The sequence below is a fragment of the Aptenodytes patagonicus genome, chromosome 7, assembly GCF_965638725.1.
Source record: "Aptenodytes patagonicus chromosome 7, bAptPat1.pri.cur, whole genome shotgun sequence".
Taxonomy (NCBI): domain Eukaryota; kingdom Metazoa; phylum Chordata; class Aves; order Sphenisciformes; family Spheniscidae; genus Aptenodytes; species Aptenodytes patagonicus.
In genome coordinates, this window is record NC_134955.1 from 15,459,991 (window position 1) to 15,482,815 (window position 22,825).

Genomic DNA, 22,825 nt, shown 5'->3' on the forward strand with positions numbered 1-22,825 from the left:
TCTCATCAACCTTCCAGGCTGCCTGGTGTAAACAATGAGTGGCCTGTTGGCCAGTCCTTTTAGAGTTGCTGTGAATGGCTCAAACATAGTTTTGCTAACAGCAGAAACAATTCTGAATAATTACAAACAACAGCTTGGTATAAATAAAGAGGGAGACTCTTTGCAACTACATACATGGTATTTTCTTCACACTCCATAATAATTCCTTTAAAACTGTCACATTAAGATAATATGTATAGATATTTCAGCATGCCTCTTACTCTGAGAAAATGATTTTTTTAGCATGTACATTCACTAAATTTCACAAGTTACATTGGTAAAATTCTTCAAAAAGAGCGCTGCTTAGTTTCTATACAAAGGAAGGAAATTCCTTATACTTTCTTAGATGTTTCTGTTGAAAAGGGATTGAACAAATAATCATAATTTTCTTGTTAGTGTAAAAAAATGTATTTTCTTGTGTATTTAGATTCTAACAGTTTAAGTAGTTCATTTTACCATCAGTGGTCCCACTGCTTCTAACAGGATAAATGAAGGAGTACTGCTGTAAGTGACGTAAATAAAGGTATTGAAAGTTGACCCAGTGTTTTTCATATCAGGAAGCTAATGTTTATAGCAATATCTGAAAACTGAATCATGAGCCAACTTGCGTCAACTTTTAAACCCTTTCACTTCCAAAATAGAGCGCAAACACACAAAATGACAGTTCTATCAGTGAAAGATTGTAGGTTAAATTCAAGATTCAATATTCTTGCTTCTTCCTCTGAATAGCCAAAGTACAAAACATGGGGGCTGCATTTGGGGGCTCAGAAGCAACATCTCAGTTTGGGGACTCCACAGTCATGAGTGGAGATCTGGCTTGGGACAGATCTCTCTCTGGGATCCTTGTAAGGGTTAAGGACAGACCAACAGTCTGGTGAACTGGATTCTCTGGTTGGGAGCCTTAGAAGTGGGGAGTGCACGAGGCTGTGGATTTTAATAAAGAGACGTCGCAATTCCTTTATGGTGGCATTTATGTTTCATGTAGGGAGCACAGATTCTGTCTCAAAGAGGGAAGCTCTCTGAAGGTGAGAAAAGAGGAAAACTCAGGAACGGAAACTGTGGGCTGTACAAAATCAGGGTCACAGTGTTAGTTAGCAATTTAAGAATAGCTACCATCAACTTTGATTGAAAGTTGACGACTGCAATCCTACTCAATAGCCAGAGAGAAAACTGTTTCTGTAAGAGTTCAACTGAAATCACAGGATGAATGGCCAAGAAGAAGTAGCAAGCAAATATTACTAACATAAAATGTGTTAGCTGAATTGCTTATTTCCATGTGGATGAGGCTTTTCTGTTATAAAGGGATATTTATCTGTCTCTGCATTGAATGGGACACATGTAAACACCCCAGGAAAGTTGGATATCCAGAGTGGTTTTGATTCCAAGTACTAGAGGCATGCTGGCACTTGGAACTAGTCTGGAGTTAACATATAATGAAAGCAAATGTTTACAAAATCATTTCCAATCACTACATTAAATAAGGTTTCCCATTTTGAGGAATTTAATTAAATAGAATTAAGAGAAATTAAAAATCTAAGTTATCATTTCCAATTCTCATCCGATTAAAAAAAAAAACAAAAGTTTTATTAAGAAAGATTTATTTAAATCCAAGCCTTGAGAATGACTGCTATGAGCTATTGAGAGAACATCATTTGTAAAGTCTCAGCAAATTATGCTAGTGGGAGGGCAAATGGCAAGCAATGGAATAAAACCTCAAGTCTTTAACTCAGCATTTACTCTGATAAAACTTACACTGATTTCACTGCCAAAGTATAGGCTGAATACAATCTGTAAAAGGCTTGTATTTCACCTTTTATACACATCTAAAAACCTCAAGAAGAAACAATACAACAGTAAGCACTAGCTCTAAGACAAGAAATAATATGCTATATTAAGGGAAAAAAAAGGAAAATAACTTTAGTTTCAATCAAAGGTTTAAAAATGAGATGACATAATAATCAGGCATATATGAGATGAATATGGCCTTACGAACAGGCCACTGCAAGATGAGATATCTGTTTGGAAGGAATAGGCAGGGACTTTTTGTTTGATGTAAAACATGACCACTTAATTGCAGCAATCCCTTCATACTCGGTTGTTGGAGCAAACCAAATGAATCCAGGTACACCAACTTCTGGGTAGAGAGATTTCAGAAGGTGACAATTTTTCAACTATGTGATTTAAACCCTTCTCTTTACAAATGAGCAAATCTGTGAAAAATGGTTTTTTTGCTCCATTCCAGGATAGAAAGTCACCTCAAAATTGTTAAATACAATGACCAATCATTTCTATACGGCAATCAACTCACCCACAAATGATATGCATAAACTCATGTGTGCTTTTGTAAGAGTTAGATGCTAAGGATTTCCTTAATTATCCAAATACCATATGTCCTAACTCCCTGTGTTTAGGTTTGGTAATAAATCACAACAATATTGAGACTTTATGCCCTGGACTTTAGTTAAATGCTCTTATTAAGGAAAAAGTAATGGAAGAACCATTTACAGAATGAGTATTTAGACATATTTTCATCTAAACTGAAACTGAAGATGCATTGTGATCAGTCCCAGCTGATTAGCACTGTTTACCTTTTGGGTAAATAAAGACACATATTTTGTGATGTATGCTTGTCAAAAGCTGCCAAATAAAACAAGGATTGTGTGGCTTGGATATTCCAGACCACTTTGTATACATCCAACTTCCTCCTATTAGGTCGTCTTAGTTGTCCGACTTAGAACTAGATCTATTGTAAATATCAAAATAAAATTTGTATTTATGTTTTTAGCAATATCAAATGCACATGGAAATCCTTCTCTGTATACAGTTACATGACATGTATTACATGCTTTATGTTTCCCTTTTAACATTTGCAGAGGAATGCATGCAGGAAACCAGCCTGCTGCATAGAGTACTTGTATTTCTTTAAGGTAAACACTGATGAAACATTTGGAAGATTGAAATAAAAACAAGACATTTATGAGACATAAAGGTATCACATAAAACTGTTGTGAATTACAATAACATTGGCTGAATCCCAGAACAGATAATCCTTATAAACATGCAGGAATGTTGTAAACTGTATATGAATGTCAGTGATACAGTACATTAGGAGATTCATATTACACTTGGTGCTATGTAAGTCTCAGTCACTGGATTTTTCATGGCCTCAAAGATTAAAATAAATATACGTAGTATCTTTCCTTCCTCCATGAAGACATTTTATGTACACAGTTTTATTATGCTGAACAAAGATACCAAAGTCTGTTTTTTCTTGAGCTGTCAAAGTACAAAAGAAATGCAAAAAGTCCTTGCACAGATGCAGTAAAGTGCTGGATTTTATCTTTTGGCAGGTGCTCAATATGCAGCCCACATAATCACATGTTAATGACTGGAGTGTGTTAATCAGCATGCATACCTGATTCCTTCTTGCCCAAGGAAAAAAAAACTTAACAATTTAGAGCATGTTAATGCTTCTACTTTTGAAAAAATTCATGTCAATATACAGAAGTGAATTAAAAACTTTTCAGAAATTGCTTTATGAAAAATAGGAAATGTTAAAATAAGAGAAAGAAATAGAATTACTACAAGTTTACATTAACATAAACTACAAGTCTTTTGTGAAGAATTCAGGTGATGATTAATTCTGTCTAAACACAGTTCACCCTAGAATATAGGGAAAGGTTTAAAATAGACCATGCATTTGGAAAAAAAAAAAATCATACAGTGTCAAAATGAAAATAGTACAAGTATAACAGGCATGCAAAAAAGAACAATTATTTGATTCTTCTTAAAATAAAGTCAATTTTGTATTTCACCACCCCCATTAAGCACATTATCCTGCACACTTTTAGGGTATTGTTTTATTATTTTTAATATGAAATGTAAACATCTTTTTATGCTAAAGCTAGTAAAACTAAGTCCTTGATCTTTCAAACCTTTAGACATGTGCTTAACATTAAAGTTGTTGGTAGTCCTAATAAAGTCAAGTTAAGCACATTCCTGAATGCTTTTTGAATCAAAACAACATGCTTGAAAAAAAATTATTTCTATCTTCTCTGCAATGTATTTCTCATAGAAGTCTATTTTATGGAAAAATAAAATATATCATCTGCTTTTTCACACCCTTTAGTTTCAGCCAAAACTTTGTACCCATGCAATTACATATGAAGGTATTTATCTCTTTAGTTAAATAAAAATTCTGATGCACTACCTGGCATGCAGAAATAATATCAGAACAGTAGAATTGCTTTCGATCATCACAAAACTCAGCTTTGTACATGTAAATAACAGCTGCATGAGCAATTCAGCAGATACATAAATGCCCTAAACTCTGGCAATTCTATTTGATGCATTTTATATGCTCATATCCAGCCTGTAAATGAACTAAAAATAAAATTTCAAAACATGTAATTGTATCTATAACTTTTGAGAATTTGAAGTCATGAATTTATATAACAACAAATTCACAGTGTTTAGTGTGTGTAAATGTTTTCCAATGATCTTTCCTAAAAACCTGAGTTTATTTTCCTTAAAGGGAAGAACTTTCAACAAGAAAACTTAATAACAAGGCGGGGGGGAGAGCGACAGGATTGTGCTTGTTTTATGTAGAGACAGTAAGCACTGAAACATTAAGACCTCCAGGATACCACCTATTTCTGCCTTTCTGATGCCAGTAGTTTTGCTAAAGCTATGTAAAGTTAAATTTGATACTTGGTGATTCAAAATTATTTTAAAAAGAACAAATACATACGGCATTAAGAGATCTTCACTTTTTCTGCTGCCTATAAAAATCTGCTATCAATACTGCTGAGACATACGTGCAGACACAGTGGAAAGGTAGCAAGCCTTTCACTCTTCTGGCAAGAAGTCAACAAAAGACAGAGACTTGACATAATTATGAAATATATGTCGATGTTGCCATTTGAGATAAAATCCAATGAGATACATTTCATTTCTAAATATAAGGGGTCTCTGAATGATGTTACAAAATGTATGGGGAAACTAGCATATATATGAAGGTAATTAACTTGTATTTGTATATGTATATGTGTGTGTTTTTCCTCAGTCACAGAGAAATAACACCCATCCTTTAGACTTGACTTGCTGCTGTGGTTCCCTGTAACAGTCTCTCACTGCATCATTCCAAGTAACAGTAGAGCAAAAAGATGTGGGTGCCCTCATTCTGTGCATGCACACACTGTCTATATACCCCCTACGGTGGTGGGCAGGAGAGGAGTATCAGTGGGAAAAGAAAAGACTACAGTGACCATCGCAGTGATACATCATCATATATAGTGATCGGCACAGTGCCTGCGAGTTCTTCACAAACCCTGTCTGTTACCAGATTGTTATATTGGTATTCAGGATGGGAACAGAATTTGCCTCTCTCTTCTTTTTACTGTTGTGGGCAGGGGGGGAATTCTGCGATTTGGAGAAAGATTCCAGATTTCATTAGGTTAAAGCTGCTCAAATTTATTGTTCACGAGGCCAACGTCTAGCCTTCACAGCCATGGGAATACACTATCCTATTCCTCAAAGAAGATCAGGCCACTTGTCCATCTAATTTTGTATCTTGTTGTTGGCACTGCTTTCTCCTGATACTTCAGAGCAAAAATAAAAAACCTTCATAATTTACCTCACAAGCTGTGCGGGGCTCTATGTGAAGATGGGGACCATTCCTGGTTCCCCAGTGAACAAAGCTCAAATTATGATTCTCCATTTCTTTACATATTTACTAGTAAACATATTATTGGGATACAACAATTCAGTTACTATTAAATTTAGCAAAAGTAAGTATTGTTGGCTTTCCCCCCTCATCCTCTCTCAGTCTGTTGCCCCAAGAGAGCCAGGTTTTGGATGCAATATAAGAATTTGTCTGTATTTCTTGCCTGCTACTGCCTGTCCACGGAAGAAAGTAGGATAGTTTCCTCATTATCTTAGTACCACTTTGCCCTCTTCCCTACAGTTTACCGCAGCAAACAGAGAGGCCCTTAGCCTAAAATAGATTTTATTTTCTAGTAAAACTACAGGCAGCAATAAATACCCATATGTCCAGGTATTTTTATATTAAGTTACAGTTAGAAATACACATATAATCTTTTCAGCTCAGCAACATGAAATTACAGAAATCTTTCGGTTGTTTTATTTTCTCCCCACTGTAACATCAAATTGGCTGGTGATACGGATCTCGCAGTGTAAGTCATTACAGGTCTGACGTTACAGTTGTTACACATTGCTGAATCTGTCAAATGAAAAGGGAGCACAAAGGGAATTTCCAAATGCAGCTGCTATTTCCCATTTGTTAAATCCTTTTATTACACCATATAAGTACACAGCTGGGAAATACTATAGAGTGGGAGTTAAAACAAAATATTTTGGCTTCCAGACATTCAGAATACACAAAGGACTCAGTGGAAAGCAATGCCTGATATCAAAAGGGAGTGAAAGTTTGAAAACATTTCTAGCCAGTGTGGTTTTTTTATGATAATACACAATGTAGTTTAAAGGTATCTTATAGTACAGAAAGTGCTGCATACCATAAATGCTGGAGAAAAAAAAAAATCAATCTTTTTTTTCAGTCAAATTGCCCTACTACAGTATCTTCTTTTCACCTAAGATCTGTACGGCCCTCGTAGCATGTTACAATGCATACTGTGTGTTCTCACAAATTCCAGTGAACTCCTTAGTAGTTTTAAGGGCATAAAGGATGCAGGATTGTGCCCTTAATTAGGTACCACATAAAAGAGAAATTTTTTCCTCCCCATATGTCGACACAGCATTCTTTGAATTTACTATCTTAAAACCAGACAACACACATTATTGATGCATTTTAATGACAGCACTACTGTCTTTACTTTCAGTGTAAATGGTATGAGCAGGTGCTTCTTCAAATCTGCTTTGAAAGGATCCGTCTGGGAAAGGTCAGAAAGCGCTTACCTTCTGGGAATTTGGTTTTATTAAGTAGAAAAGCCGTCACTACCACAGCACCTATCTCAAAATTGCCCAACCCACCTTCTGGAATTTGTCTTTCTGGAAAGAAACTCCTATCCTCCCTTAAAGGAGTACGAAATTGCCTTAATCGGGAAAATTGCAGGCGCCTCTGAATTCTTTCTTAGCAATATTAATGTCTGCTTGGAGACTGAGGTGTTTCAGAGGAACTTTATGCAATTAATTGAGACTTAAAGTTTTGCTCATGAAGGACATAAATAAGGGGAAAAAAATAATAATTAAAAAAAAAAAAAAAATCAAACAAGTTACCCTAAATGACAGTCCCTCAAGGAGAAAAAAATTTTTAGATCACTTCACTTTCGTGATCTAACTAGTCATCTAACTCACCTAAACTGTAAACACACTGGGACCTTGCTCTGTACATTTTAGATGTCTTTCAAGTGCAACCAAACAGCATGCCTTAGAACTTCAGCTTTCACTTCTAGCCAAGCCTTGTAAATTATACCCAGCTTTGAGCTGGGCAAAAAAATCTGTTTGGGTTAGCTAAGAGCTACCTAAATAAGGATGACATGCATCCACCACCAGATTTAAATCAAGGGAATTGTGGAAACTCCTAATGATTTTCAGGACATTCATCTACATATTTGATGGAATATTTACTGAAAAAAAGGAGAGAGGAAAACCAGAGTGCTGTCACTCAAGCGAAGTTTATGCACCTGTTCTGAAACATGATAAGCTGGATATTGATTCATGCCTGTCCAGAGGTACAGCAAGCGTTAACATAATAGTGCAGCATTAAGAAAGAAAACAGAGATTGCACTCTGTTGCTGTAAGTGTAAACCCACTTCAGAGCAATACAAATGAGTACAACTGATCATACTGCAAGAAGTTCTATCATTTTGGCTTAAGCATTACTCCAGGTCCAAGGAGCAGCCTGAATCAAAACCAAATGTTTTGAGGGACTCCTAGAGGCTAGGAGTTCCTTTCTCTCTGGGACACAGAGTCATTTTATCAATGTTAATGGTGTCCTAAGAAAAAAATTCCCAGAGTGCGCATGCCTTTCTGAATGAATAGAAAAGTAGCTGATGAATTCACAGATTTATTTTTTTCCTCAACAGACTTGATCAATCCTTTCTATTCTGCATCCCGCTTGTCCTCCTGATAACACAGAAGTTAAAATAATTCTGACGTGCTTATCGCATGACTTGGGCAAAAGGCTGACTCTCCATCCAAAATGAGGTTCCATCTGAGAATTCTGCATAGAAGCCATATGTACAACTTAAAAGCTACCTTGCCAAATTACTAACCTATAATAATTTTTCTTTAAAGCTATTTTTACAGTTGAAATTTTGCCTTCTTCATGACAGTAGCCCAAATGCTTAGGAATATTTTAGGCCTGACAGAAAGTTCTGCACTGGGTTAAATTGTGCATTACAGACTAGGTAGCATTTTTTTAGTTTGGTTTGATCTTTTGAATCAATGGGATTTTAGAAAGAAAAGAAAACCACTACAGTAACAAAATAGATATTATTGCAGTGCTATTATTTAATTAATTCCAGGCATTGCAATATGCATGAAGAATTCCAGTGTCTATGTTGATTAATGCATTAGAATTATTATTCCTAGTCAAATTTGAAATAAGTTCATTATTGTTAGAGCTGTCAAAAAAGATTCTACAGTTGTTGGGTTTTAACCTTATTGAAAGCTGCTGATTTGTATGGGGGAAAAAAAAAAAGATTGGCTGAAAAAAAATCCACTCAGACATTTAATAAAAATACAGAAGAAATTTTATGAAAAGGCAGGGTATTCTTTTTAAATTAAGTGTGTGAACTTAGTGTCTGTGAAAGTCACTTTATGGAGAGTCTGGAATTATGATGTTCTAAATTTACAGAACACCTGGCTGCTCCACGTACCCTAATTCTGTTCCTCAGGAACACATGCAAGGAAAATAAATTGACTGAGATGCTATGCCCATTCAATCTTCATTCAGTCTGCCCATATATTGCAGAGTTTTGGGGATGCAGAGACAGAATTACAACTGCAAATAATTTTACGTAGGCTACTGAAGAGAATACAGATAATAATTCTGATCATTGCTAACATCACCTACATACAAACTGGTGATCTAGAGCAGAAAAGCATGACATAGCTACTCATAAACACCTTTCCCCTCCACAAAAAGTTGTAATTTCCTATAAATACAGCAGGATATTTGTGTCACCTAAAATGCCAGCTTCTTTGTTGTGGTGTAAAGCTGTAATATTCTAGACTTGGTGGGTTCTATTTCTGAGAGACAAGTAAAAAAATACATTAAAGTTTCTTCCTTCAGCACAACACTTTGCAGATGATAAACAGTTGTGAGCTACATCCTCCTGTCAGAAATTAATGCTTGAATATATGAGCTAAAGAGGTTATGACATAAATCAAGGTATGAATGAAAACATGATAAATAGATGCATTTCCTTTCTGAAGGTGAACTCATCAAATGACCTCATTCATATAGACCTGTATACTTAAGAAGATTATACAATTGTAATTTACAATTACACCATATTGATGTTGATCTATTACTGACACCGACACTTTAACATTTAAAAAGCTTTACACACATGAAGGATTGTACTAAACATGTCTTTCAAAATGGAAGTGAACAGTCTTTTACAATACTGATTTAGAAAGTCACTGTGAGAACTGTGAAACTCACCATTCTGTGTTGGGCTGAGATGACTCCATCCCACTCAGGATCTTGTTGGATGGTCGTGACCAGAGTTGGTAGCTCCTCAGAGTGAGGTTTGTTGTGCATTACATTATGTAGAGGCAGATGAGAGGTCGCATGCTGATCACTGTTGCCCTCTTCCTTGTCTCGTGATGCTAAGTCCTGGGTCATTGTTTCCTCTCCATCAGCTGCACATGCAAATGGAGAGGTAGCCTGCTTGGAAGACATTCTTCTACAAAACAAGAAAACCAGACAAAAAGAAAACATTGGTGTTAAATGAAAAAAATCAAGCTCAAAACAGTCCTCTAAACAAACCAGACAGGAGGCACACTTGCCTACAACAGTTAAAATTAATCATATGCAGTCGACCAAAGTACTCTAAAAAGTACGGGTTTGGGGGATCTGGATCCGAAACACTGAGATAAAGTATTCATTGATGCCAAGTCAAGGTCAGGGTTAAGTTATGTGATGTCATTCTATTCATTTAGACTTGTCAAACAATATAATTTTCTCCAGCTATAAGAAAATAGTGATTTTATTGGTATTTTCATGTTGATTTTGCATAGGAGTTCAAGTCTTTAAACTCTTACTCCCATGAGCAATCTTAAGGTTATAAGCAAATGTTTAAATGAGAGAATCCATCATGCTTTCCTAACCTCATTCCTTGCAAGCAGAAGATGTTTTCCACACAGATGAGAATTTTAAAATCCATTTCAAATTCTGCTAAATAAGTCCTTTTGCTCTTTGTTTAGAGCTGCATCTGCTCTTAACCTGTTTAAAATTTTTACCGAGTTTTACCTTTTGGAAAGTGTTTCGAGATGTTCATGTGAAAAGTGTTCTAAAACTGAATGGTTTATTGAATGGATGGATAATATCTGAGTAATATCCTTTACAGTTTGAACTAAAAATCTAAAATAATTATGTTTAATTTCATATTAGGCATTGAGTACAGGATATAGCTGAACAAATTACTTTAAATGACTTAAAAGTGTAATGAATAAATGCATTGATTTATGTTAAATGTCTTTTCCTAATAATGGTCTCTTACTACCATCTCGTATGCAAACACAGCTTTCACCACAGTTTCTGCACTTATATGAAAATATAACTGACTTCAACTCAAAATCTGAAAACACTTTGTTTAAAATTTCTAATAAGATTAACTGCAACTGTTAAAACAATCATTAATAAATCTGAAAGAAGACAGCTAAAATATATCAGCTATTTTCCCAGGTTTTAGTAACTTCAGAATATCCTTGACATTGAAATTGCTGAGAAACTAAGGCATAAGATCTTCACCTTAATTGCTTTTTAACAATAATTGATTTCATACTATTTCTTTAAAAATGCACAAATCAGTTAACATAGGAAACCACATGAGCATTTTTCAAATTAGCAAATCATTAACTTGCTAGTACTGTTTCTACAGACAAATAAATACTGATTAAAGGGTCTGGAAATCTGAGACTAACAGTTAAATTTACAAATCTGTCACATGCTTTCATGAATATTACAGTGAAGGAAATATCAAGTGCAAAGAAAAATAATTAAGTTAATTCCAATTTAAACAGTAGTTTTTATGTAGCAGCCTGTGTTTCACATAGGGTTTAACAGCTAATGCTAAATTTCTCACAATTAATGAGGGAGTTCAGATTTAGTATCCTACAGTGAAAAAAATTAATATAGGATCAACTAATCTAATTATGTACAGTTCTATATGAAAGTATTACAAGCTTTGAAGTGCTTTGAAACATATTAAAACACTGATACCTATTTAGAATAACTATTCTGTAAATAGAGATAATCTGGCCTCTTAAGCTCAATACTGGTGGGGGGAAAAAAGGTTTGCATTTTCTTTAGGGGAGCCTAAGTGTAAGTGGGAGTCTAATATTAATATTGCCAATAAGCAGAACTGAGGAATTTAAACCGTGTATTACATTCTTACTACACTAAAGAATTTGTGTTGATGCTACAGAGAACATGCCAAGAGTTCAGCAACCAGCATTATTGCACGTACTTCAAAAGGTTCTGGTTCATAATTACTATGATCCAATATAAAATAAAAGGTTTACTTTCCCTTTTCTCATTAAAATAGTCATGTTAATGTAATCACTTAGATGAAAATGTAAGTCAACACTTTATGCAATTTGAAAACCAGACATGAAAACTGAAAGTCACAATAAAGGATTTTCCTTTCTTTCACCTTCTCAGCAGATCTCGTTCCTGTTTCAAACTGAACGAGCTTCTGTGAAAAGCAATAGCTATGGCTGTTTCTTCACCATAAATTAATCATGACACAAAACTAGAAATGAAAATGTCTCTTAAGAATAATTTCAACTACAAACTGCACCAATGAATAATAGTGCACAATCCTAATTAAACACAACTCTGCAGCTGCAAAAATAGGCTGAATCTGTCCAAAGCTATGAGTTGGCTTTAAAGGCTGGTTTGTTAGGGACTGTTTTCTTAAGGAAGGCTGGGCCCTCAGTCTTAATCAGCCAATAAATTATTTCCTGCAATTACATTAAATAGAAAATTATCTTCAAATTGGGAATGTTAATTGAAAATCAAAATTCAGACTGAAGTTTAGAAATTACATGCTGAATATAATTAGTCTAGAAAGGCTTCACCTCCATTTCATAAACAGGCTTTTGGTATTTCCTCAAGTGACCATTCAGTAAAACCATCTACTGGTAATGCACTATAGAGGAAACACTTTTTCTTTGCCATATATGCTAATATACTTTCCTCTTATTCATGATGTTTTAAACACAATTAAATAAAAATTTCTATTCATGTCCTGTTGTTGAAGTTGATTACATAGGGAAAAGGGGACTCTGTTAACCTTAAAAATAAAATTATATTGACAAAGTCACATTCACAAATAATCTCAAGCCATGCCCAGCATCTTTTTTCTGTACTAGACTAAGAGAACAGACCAAGAGCAGGGTTCAAATGCTTTCTAGCTCCACCTATCCCTTTTCTCCACTGCTGCGTTATGGTCAGACACGTTTTCATACTGCACTTTACTCAGTTACCTATAGTCCTGGAGCTTGAAAAGAAAGACAAGCTCAGGCAGACCTCCCAGGCACTTGCTCTCCTCGTGGCATAAGTGTCAGGGGGGTGTTTCGCTTCTATTTTGCCCAAAACCTTTGCTAAAACGGCAAGATTTAGCACATTAATTATGGTCAGAGGTCAGCACTTAATGGTACCTTTCAGGTTTTTGGTTGCTAGGTTTTAAACATTGGGGTAAAAGGGACAGAGATCTAGGACCCTGCTAGATTAAGCCCTCCACCTTCTTTTCCCAGCACAATCATTAACTCAATCAATATACCTCATGTACATGTCTTCTGAGGGTGCCAGGTTATGCACCAAATATTGATTATGCCTGGGTTTATAATCAGTAAGACAGAGTAAATATAAACTCTGAGGCTGGGTGTTATACAGTCAATTACTCCATGCAGGTTTTCACTCATTACCTGTTTGTTTTTACTTAAATGGGAGAATTCTGTACGCAGAACTCCATCAGGTCCAAAGGCAGAGTTCAGCCAATAACTCCAAGGTCTCATGAAATTCAAAGGGAGAAGAATCTGGCCCATTAGAGTAGTTTATGTTTATGATAACATTAAACCATAGAACAGGTTGTTGTGTTAAAATGTTTTAATATTAAAATATGAGTATGAATAGCAGTCAAATTTTAAGCCATAATAACTTCCCAATTTTACATTTAAAATATTCAAAATGCATTTGCTAAAATCCTTGGTGAGAGGAAAAAGAAAAAACAAACACCAATATTCATAATAAATAAATCTTGTAAAAGGTATTAGGAATTTACTAATTTCCATTATAATTTATTTTATTTTTTCTCCTATTATCAATTAAATTCACTCAAATGATTTTAAAAAAAGTTTTTGATAAAAAATATCTCCCTAGTTATAACCCCTGCAAACAGGGGTTTATAATGGAAGTGCTGACACAACCCTAACTACAGCAGCGCAAATGGTGCCGCTATAATACACAAAATCAAGTTCTATTATTCTAAACTATCCTCGCTCGGGGGGTTTTCTTTACTGTGCTCCCAGACAAACTGCTGAAGCATGAAAAATTTAAATGCAATCAAGTGGGTCCAATTCTACTTTACTAGAACAAGTGTCTACAGTGGTACAATCTTAAAAGAAGATGCAACAGATTTGTTTGGTGCTTTTCTTTCTTTTTTCTTTTTTAGCTGTTTATTTATAATACTGTGCAGTGGAGATAAAATAAGAGAGGAAATTACACTCACATTATATCAGTATATTGATTACACAGCACACAATCAGAAAGAAAACTACATTGTGAAATTGTTGCTTTGGTTAAATTGGCAGATTAGCTGAACACAGCAATCACTAAAGGTGGAAAATATACCTAATGGGTATGAAAAAAGGTTGGAAAAGGCCCTAATTATCTGAAGTCCTATCACCTACTCAACTTTGAGAATTAAATAAAGCTTGATTTGGATTTTCCAAAACTAGAATAAATTCTATCTCATTTTGAACTCAAGACAGAAAAAGAATGAGATCATTTATCAAAACCTCAGTAAAGCTGAGGAATTGGACTCCAATTTCAGTCAGCCTTGATATCAAGGTAGCAAAGCTAAAATTGAACTGCTAAGGGTTTTTTCCCTACATAAAACTAAACACAGTCCCAAACAGCACCGTTCTCTATATATATGACATGATTTTTTATTTTAATCCAGAGAAGAAATTCTCTCTGCTCTAATGAAGACTGCCAGTCAGATTCTCAAACATCGATTTTCCTTTTTTCCTATAGACAGTGCATGTTACACCTTTCTAAATACAAATAATAATACTTTTTTTTTTGTCTAAGGCTTTTCTATGGTCTCAAATTCTTCAAACAATGTATATCTTCTTTTTTGAAACAATTAGATTATATTCCTGACATGAAAGGCTTCCAAAGCCTAAAATCTTCCATCCCTGCTGACTGCTCAAATGATTAAATGTTACACTGGAAATTATGGCTAGACCTGGTGTTTTAGCTGCTAGATATTTCAGAATCAAGCCACAAAGTATTAACACAGATAACAACAATGTGATAGCCCAGACACTATTTCAGAAACATATAAACTAAGCAATAACAATGAGATATATGACAAAGCAGACTCGTAGTTGGCCGGAGACTCCAGCTTCTGCTCTGCTCCACCCTCACAAAGCATTCATAAACCTAAAGGCATGTCTACACTGCAGCCACATAAATGACTGCTTTGTAATGCTGAGATATCCAAACTAATTTTAAACAAGCTCGTTTCTGATAGCACTCCAGCTACAGTAGCTTAGTACTCAGATGGACTAATTCATCCTGCTTTAGTGACTGCAGTATAGACATAACCCAGGTCTAGAGCTCCAGCAGTAGATTGGAATCAGATTAGATTAGAAATACATTCGCTTACAGAGCTTTTATGAACAGACTCCATTCCTTTTCCCCAAAGTGCCAGATTAAAGTACTTAAGTGCATGATTAACTGCAAGTATGCAAGCAGTCCACTAATTTCAAATTGGACTACTCGGTTTCAAAAAGTTAAGCACATGTCTAAGTGCTTTGGTGACTCCAGAACTAAATAAATTAAGAGAAACCATTTTTAGAAGTACTCATAACCTCTTAAATATTTCCTTCTAAACTCTTATGCTAACCTGGTGTTCATGAAAAGTAAAATTCAGCCACAGCATCTTAGCCCTCCCCACCTTCTAAAAGAGCAACAAATGTGCATACTCCTCTCATAATATTAAAGGTGACTTACAGGACCCTCCCTTACAAATCAGCACTCAGCTTTGGGATAAATTAAATGTACTGTATACTCTTCTTTGCCTGCACTGCCCACAGTATCCTCCTCTTTCATACCTATGGCACACCTCATCACTTGGTAGCCCTGTGTCTTTCATGGATCCTCAAAACCCTTCTGAAACTCAAGAGCATCTTCATGGAGTAGCCTTTATGCAATCTATTTTGCAGTGCAAGTTCAGCTGTAAAAGTACAGGCCTGACGTAGAACGAGGCACACTGACATAGTTGCATAGAAGTTACTGGAACACCTTACTTCTTTCTAGATGCGAACCAGTTTAGCATAGTTTAAAAATTCAGGAAAACTGATCTTTATTTTTGCTGTATAAAGATACCAGTTACAGTAGCGCTCAGATAGACTTAAAGAAAAATGAAAATACTTTGCCAATAGCCAAAATATTTTGCAGCTCTGCCCCTGTAAAACAATGTTATGTAGGCATAACTCAGTAACACAATTCATTGTAAATCTAATGCCGTAATCTGACTGCCATTTTTGAATAAACAGTTATTTCCTAAAATTATGAAATCTCATATCTGTTTTCAAGGAGCCTTGGTAACGCAAGTGAACAGTTATTAAAAGACTCTATTATCTTGGGGCCCCACACCCCAACATGAATCCCTATGCACAAAACCCATATAAATTTACAAGGCAGCAATGGGAGAGAATCTCCCAATTTCTGTTCCTGGCTCTGGCTCTGAGACACAGCAAGGCCTTAGGCAAATCAGCTCAACTCCCTGAAGCTCTCCTTTGGCTTCATTTTGCAGGAATACTACAAGAATTAGTTACACAGAGATCATAAACAGCATTGCAAGATTAGAGAGATTATGGTAGTCGCAGGAATCACCTTGGAAATAAAAGGGCGGTGGGGGAGGGATAGAAGCAAATATGATTCAAGAAATGACAGCTATAACGTTAACTGAGGACCCAAATCTCTAGCTGAAATAAGCATCAAGCTAAGCAATACACCCACAACTTCCAAGATACACACTCAGCTATTCTTGCATTTGTTTTTCCAATCCAGACAAATTACACTTCTGCTAATAGATATGCATCCAAATCACAAAGTTTGACTTCAGATTCAGACTTCCTCAAATCCCAAAGGGTTTGGAACAATTTTTATGGTATTTCTTCTCATTTGTAATCAAATAATGTGAGAGCTAAACGGACTTTTTTGGACAGCCTTTCTCTTACGTTCTGCCATTATAGTGACCTTCTCAGCCGTGCAGCCTCAGTAAAATATTAGGGTTGGGGAACGAGTTCCTGTCTATTCATCTAGTTGTCAAAAACATTAAAATGGATGCAGCAAAACAGCCTCACAGCCCCTTATGGCTTTTCAGTGAGAATCCAAAGTGTTTATTTGGATTCATAAAATGCTAAAAATACAACCTACCCTTCCAGTAGGTTAAATGTTCCATTCTCTTTATTCACTACCAGGAGCTTTCACTGAAAATGCCTAAGGTGAACTCACATTGAACGCAGTAAAGGGCAGTGAAAGAATAGTCATTTAGCACCTGGGATGTGCCCATCTTCAGTCACTGTAGTTAATATTTTCTATAGTTTATATTTAGCTGACAATATTGCTGTCACTTTATTTAAACAGCTTGAGACTGTTCTTTGGACTGGAGCTCATGTGCCCTGGAATGCTTTGACTCATGAATTGTTTCTCCTGATAATGTTACATCACGTAACCACCTCTGTTTAATTGGTTGGTATTAGCTTCTCAGTGATGACTGCCTTTAAAGTCCTATGACTACACCATGTGTCTCTGGATATCCAATTTCTTACTGTTGGAAAAAGAAAAAGAAAAAAGGCAGTACAGACTTCCAGCTATCTTTACCAATAGCTATGGGAACAAGAGTGAGCGTGCCAAGAATTTATCCATCAGCAACTTATTAGGATTTGTTGTTTTAGGCAGCAAGTAACAGAATATACAATATAAATAAAAGCAATCATTAACAATAAAATTAAAAAACAATGGTTGCTATAAATAAGCATTAATTCACATTTTTATGGAATAGAATGACTTAATTGTTTAGTTGAATGATTATATAAATGGTTTTGATAAAGGATGCCTAAAAATACTAAAAGGAATTTATTTTAGCATGTTTAGACTTCGAGTTGAGACTTTATACAAAAGACAAGAATACATTTATTTTTTCCCTTACAAAGCCAGTTCAGAACTTGTTCTAGTAACTAGAAATCTTCCTGACCACATTAAAACCTGATGGGCATAAGTTCCCAAAAGGTTCATTAAATCCTTTCAATACTCTGAGATACATACTCCAACGGGAAAATACAGTATTCTTACATTTTTTTCCTCCTACAGTTAATTTTCAGGAGGTGCTTAAGATTCCACATAATGAGTTAAACAGTTAATTTTCAATCTTACAGGTGTGAAAACAAAAGGTCACGTGCCATTTCTCTGCACCACCTAATTCAGAACAGAAATATTTTATCTAGTCAGATTTCTCTCCCCTCCTTCCCCATTCTCCTCCCTCCTCTCCATATTTTTGATCCTCATTTCTAAGTCAAATAGAGCACCCCAGTAGACAGTGAAATGAAGTATCAATTGCAGGCTCACCTGTGGCCAGTTACACTAAACTACCTAATTAGTACCTCCAGGTAACATGAAACAATGGCTCTGCAGCTCAGTTACAGATTGTCTTTTTAATAAAAACCTTACACTACAAGCCTAAAAACATTTCTAGCAGGCAAAATATTTCTGATACAGTAGAGGTTACGGAAGCATCAAAGCACTTAAATATAGGTGCCAAACCACATTGCCAGGAGCTCTTAGTACTATGAGGTACTGTTACCTGACAGCTTGGTGAATATAAAATTACTTGTTTCTCCAACTGAAGACAATCAAATTGTCACCTTCCATTGTAATAATGCACAACTAGGGATCAGCAAAGTGCCAGCATAATTACCAGGAAGAAAACAAAACATAACAAAAGTATCAAATCTGAATTTCTCTAAAGGGTAAACACATCCATCTGGCTATTCACAAAGAAAAAGAGGAGGGGCTTTATTTTTACTATCAAGTATCCTAGTGTTATTTAGCAATAAGATTTATATGCCTTTCATTATGTGAAAAAGAAAAACAGCTAAAGAAGGTGATTCATGAAATACTAAAAATAAACACAGGTCAGAACCGTGCTGGGATGTTACTTGTGCATGTTTAAAGTACTGCAAGTGTCATCAGAGATGCTAGGGACAAGCATATGTATCTGCATTGCTGTTATCATAAACTCATATACGTGAGGATTCATAAAAATTAATTCTAACTGGCACACGGCGTACTTTGGCACAAGCTACGCATGACGTGCCACTTTTATTTGTTTATTTAAATGACTTCACTCTAAGAACCGAAAATGAAGTTTGAACTGCAGACTGCCTCAGAACTGGGACTTTCAGGATATTAAAAACCCAAGGAAAACCTTTGAAGGGGGTAATCTGAATACATGAGAACTAACATTTTCACCATATATTTCTCTAGGTTATTCAGTAAATGGCCTACATTTTCAGGAGTGAAATTTGCATTTTGGTGATGCAGAGATCTCATCACCAGAAATTGTGTTTTATATCTACAGTAGCTCTGGGCATCCTATAAAATATAAAAGAGTGTCCTAGGTAGGATATATACTTGAAAAAATATTTTCATCTGGTTCATAGAAATGAAGCTAAACTTAAATTCTTCTTGAAAAGAGTGATATCATGGATTACCTTTTCTGTATCAATATTCCAGTCACTACTAATGCATACACAAAGTTCTTATACATTTATTGATGTAAATGCACATCACCTTCACATACTTTTTAAAGTTTCACCAGTGCTGGAGGAGTTACGAAAGAAGAGAGAAAAGCAAAACATGCAAAGCTGAGAATCGGTCTGTGACATTGGTTTTTCCTCCAAAGGGATATTCAAGAATGGCAGTAAAGGACAAGCAGCTTTTTTCCATGCTGCACAATTGCACCAGAGCCAGATATAAACCTAACCCTTGCGGATAAAGCAGGCACAAGGACTGCTTCAATATGTTGTTAGCCTTGCAGAAGAGGTTAAGGAAAAGATGCAGGCTCCACGTAACCAGGAACACCTCCTGCATCTCGTCTCAGGTGCTGCATCCCCAGGAGCTCAGGTGCAGCACTGAAAGGCTGGGCTTTCCAGCTACAACCTGCTCACAGGTTTTGGCCATTGACGCTTGCTCTTGTGCACTACTCTGTATCATACAGCACAGCACCTTCTTTTCCACTCTATTAGAATATTGATACACTCTAGCTGATATTCCTAGTTGTGGCATTGTTTTCAAGGGGCTAAGCAGCAAACTTACTTAGGAGGACAGATTGGGATATGGGTCAGTGGGAACAGAGGAAGAAAGGAAGGTAGCAAACACCCACAACAATTTTAAAGTCACAAGCATTTTGATCAGATAAAACAAAACTAGACAAAATGCCCCACTTTCTGCAACTTTGAGAAATTCTGATTTTTGTTGAGTCCTTAAAAACAGGCTTTTACAAGGCAGCATTGTGCACAATATTTCTTTGTTTTGAACTAAGGCTTACACAATATGATCCTTACATATGTGCACAATGGGAACCCTAAAATGTGTTTACAGACCCCTACAGGAGCCACGTCATTTACCAGTGAGCTGCAGCTACTACTGGGATAAAGGACAGGGTAGTCTGAAGCAGCATACTGTTCAGAAAAAGATTACAGGGGATACTATGCCTAGCTGAAACTACCCAGGAAGTATTTCAGAAATATCCCTGTTTGATTGGCAATGTGGCCAAAACCAAGAATGCAGCAACTTCTCCCCCTAAGCCCTCCACTGCTTGGGCTGTGCAAGTTTTCATGGGAGGGAGTAGATGGGCCCTTTTTTCTTGATGTTAATTTACTTCAATATGAAACTATGAAGACAAAAGATAAATAATTGCAACAGTCTAAGAATTCAAATAAAGTAAAATAAAACATTGTCTCCTCTATTAATTAAGCTAGTCAGTTGCCATTAAGAAGTGCAAAAAGTTTAAAGTTCAATTTATTGAGACTTTGAACCTCCTATCCTTTCACAAGATCCACAGATGAAATCTCTACCAATTTTAACTGCCTTTAAAAAAAAAATTAAAATAAGTAACTAAGACAGTTATTCAGTCTTATTCTTTGTATGACATACTTAACAATATCAAGTATTTTCTTTGTTATTTAGTTAAAAAAAAAATAAAAATCATTGTTTAATATTAACCAGTTTCCCAATGCAAGTTTTGTGTTTTTAAGGAATTCATTAAGGTATTTGGACTAGGCACTGAAAAGAATCAGAGAACATTAAAAAGTAATTGCCACAGGTAAAACTTACACCGCTTCATCATTCAGTTTGGAGAGATCAAGCAGCATGCAGTCTCTGCACTGAAACTGCATCAATTGCAAAGGAAACTACAAACTCTCCCTGTATTTTGGTTTCAGTTCTGCAAAGTACCACGAAATAGGAAGAAATAATTTGCAATAACTGAGGACCCTCAACTATCCTGTTTTCATGGAAGATTATGGCATACAGCATCTGATCTCTAACAAGGAGAAGGAAACATGCATAGCAAAATCAATCGTAAGGGTAAAGGTGAAGAGTGCCCAGGCTCTGAATTGCTCCACATTTCCAAGTGCTCAAAGTTCCGTGTTAGGATTTTTAAATATGTCGAAAAACATCACAAAGCACAACTATCAGAATACAAAGAAAAACATAAACCAGCACACGAACCAAAGGCCCAGTCAAATGAAGTTGTCCCCAAATAATTAGAAAGTAAAAAACCAAATGTCTAAACTGCAAACTTAAAATATTGTTGGTGATTTTAAACATTTTTACCATTACCATTTACATTCAGTTAGATCCCTTACAGTGATTTTAGCTAAAATACTGAAATATTCTATTCTAACTTGTGATGCAGTATGTTTACCATTGAAATATACAGCGCCTTTTTGTAGTTTTCATCTCTGACCCATTTTTTCCTATATTTTAAGGATAAAACATATGATCTGCATTTGTAAAGAAGTCTTGTCTTCTCAAACAGTGTCAATTTTTGCTCAGGGCTATATTTTGTAACAGTTTCCCACTTATGTTTATTGGTAATACGTTATAATAGACAAGCAAACAGTACATAATATGTGCAGCCTATTACTTCTAAAACCAGATTCGAACAGTTTCGTTTTCTCATGGACATTTGTTGAGAGCTCTATTATCAATTTCAAAAGCATTGCCATACAGAACATACAGCTTTACAGGCATATTTAGCTGGTACGGCCGTCATCCCTACTATGAACCATCAACGAGACAGCCCAGTGTCTGTGGTTTTAAACCAAATATGAATAGAATTGAAAAGAAATGTATCTTTTAATCTAGGAATTATGACACAGACATAATTGAATCCTCTTTATTCAGCTAAGGATATAGTCTTAACAACTTTTCTTGGCATAGAAAAATTACATTGGGTCCTTTTGCAGTATGAAATTTCTGTGTTTTCAGTGAAAAACTGACTACCATCACATTATTACCAGGGATCATATGACATGATAATATTCCTCCAAACACTCATCGCAGAGAAATGCAAAAAATTGTAAGGTATATTCTGAATACTAGCAGGCTGTATGCATTGCTCTCTGTATTTTTTCAATCTATTCCTCTTGAACTGATTCAAAACAACAAGATCTCTTCACTTACAGAGACAAGCACTTTCAAAAAAATAACAAAAATTACTATAAGCACTAATATCAGACAATAATTCTGGGAAGAATCGAACACAAACTACTGCAACAAAAACAATTTTAGGTTTTAATTTGAACATGAATTCTTATGTTGCTATTTGGCAAAGCACTGCAGTCCAGCAGCTCCTGTGGAGCAAGGTCATGAAAGAGACGGGGGTCATCCAAATACATAAGACCCCCAGCACAGCAGGCGCAAATTCTGCGCTAATTATACTAGGCCACATCAGTCCTCAGCACACAACCACTCTGGCAGCCTCTCCATGGCATTAACACTACACAGACCAGGGCTGAGATGACGGGACCGGGGGAGGTGCCCATCAGCCTACCTTTGAGCAGGCAAAAATAAAGTGCAAAAAAGGAGAAAGCAAAGGCTCTTTCAGGTTTTTTTCTGCTGAATCATTTTTGGTCATTGAGGTTTTGGGAGCTGATTCAGGCAGGGAAAAGCCCAACCAGGGCAGAAACTGGAGCTAGCAGGGAGGCACAGGGCCACCCTAGGAAGGAGGCAGGTTTGGGGTGAGCCCTTTCATCTTTTCAGCAGAGG

General features: G+C 35.9%; 1 protein-coding gene across 7 annotated transcripts in view; it reads right to left on the reverse strand.

Annotated features, from left to right (window-relative positions):
* Positions 1–22,825, reverse strand: part of SOX6 (SRY-box transcription factor 6) — a 380,373-nt gene that overhangs the window by 227,670 nt on the left and 129,878 nt on the right. For all 7 annotated transcript variants that reach the window (XM_076344067.1, XM_076344066.1, XM_076344063.1 and 4 more), the window contains one exon: positions 9,692–9,935. In XM_076344067.1, coding sequence (XP_076200182.1) covers positions 9,692–9,931 — 240 coding nt within the window. In that variant the 5' untranslated portion in view covers positions 9,932–9,935. The remainder of the gene's footprint in view (positions 1–9,691; positions 9,936–22,825) is intronic.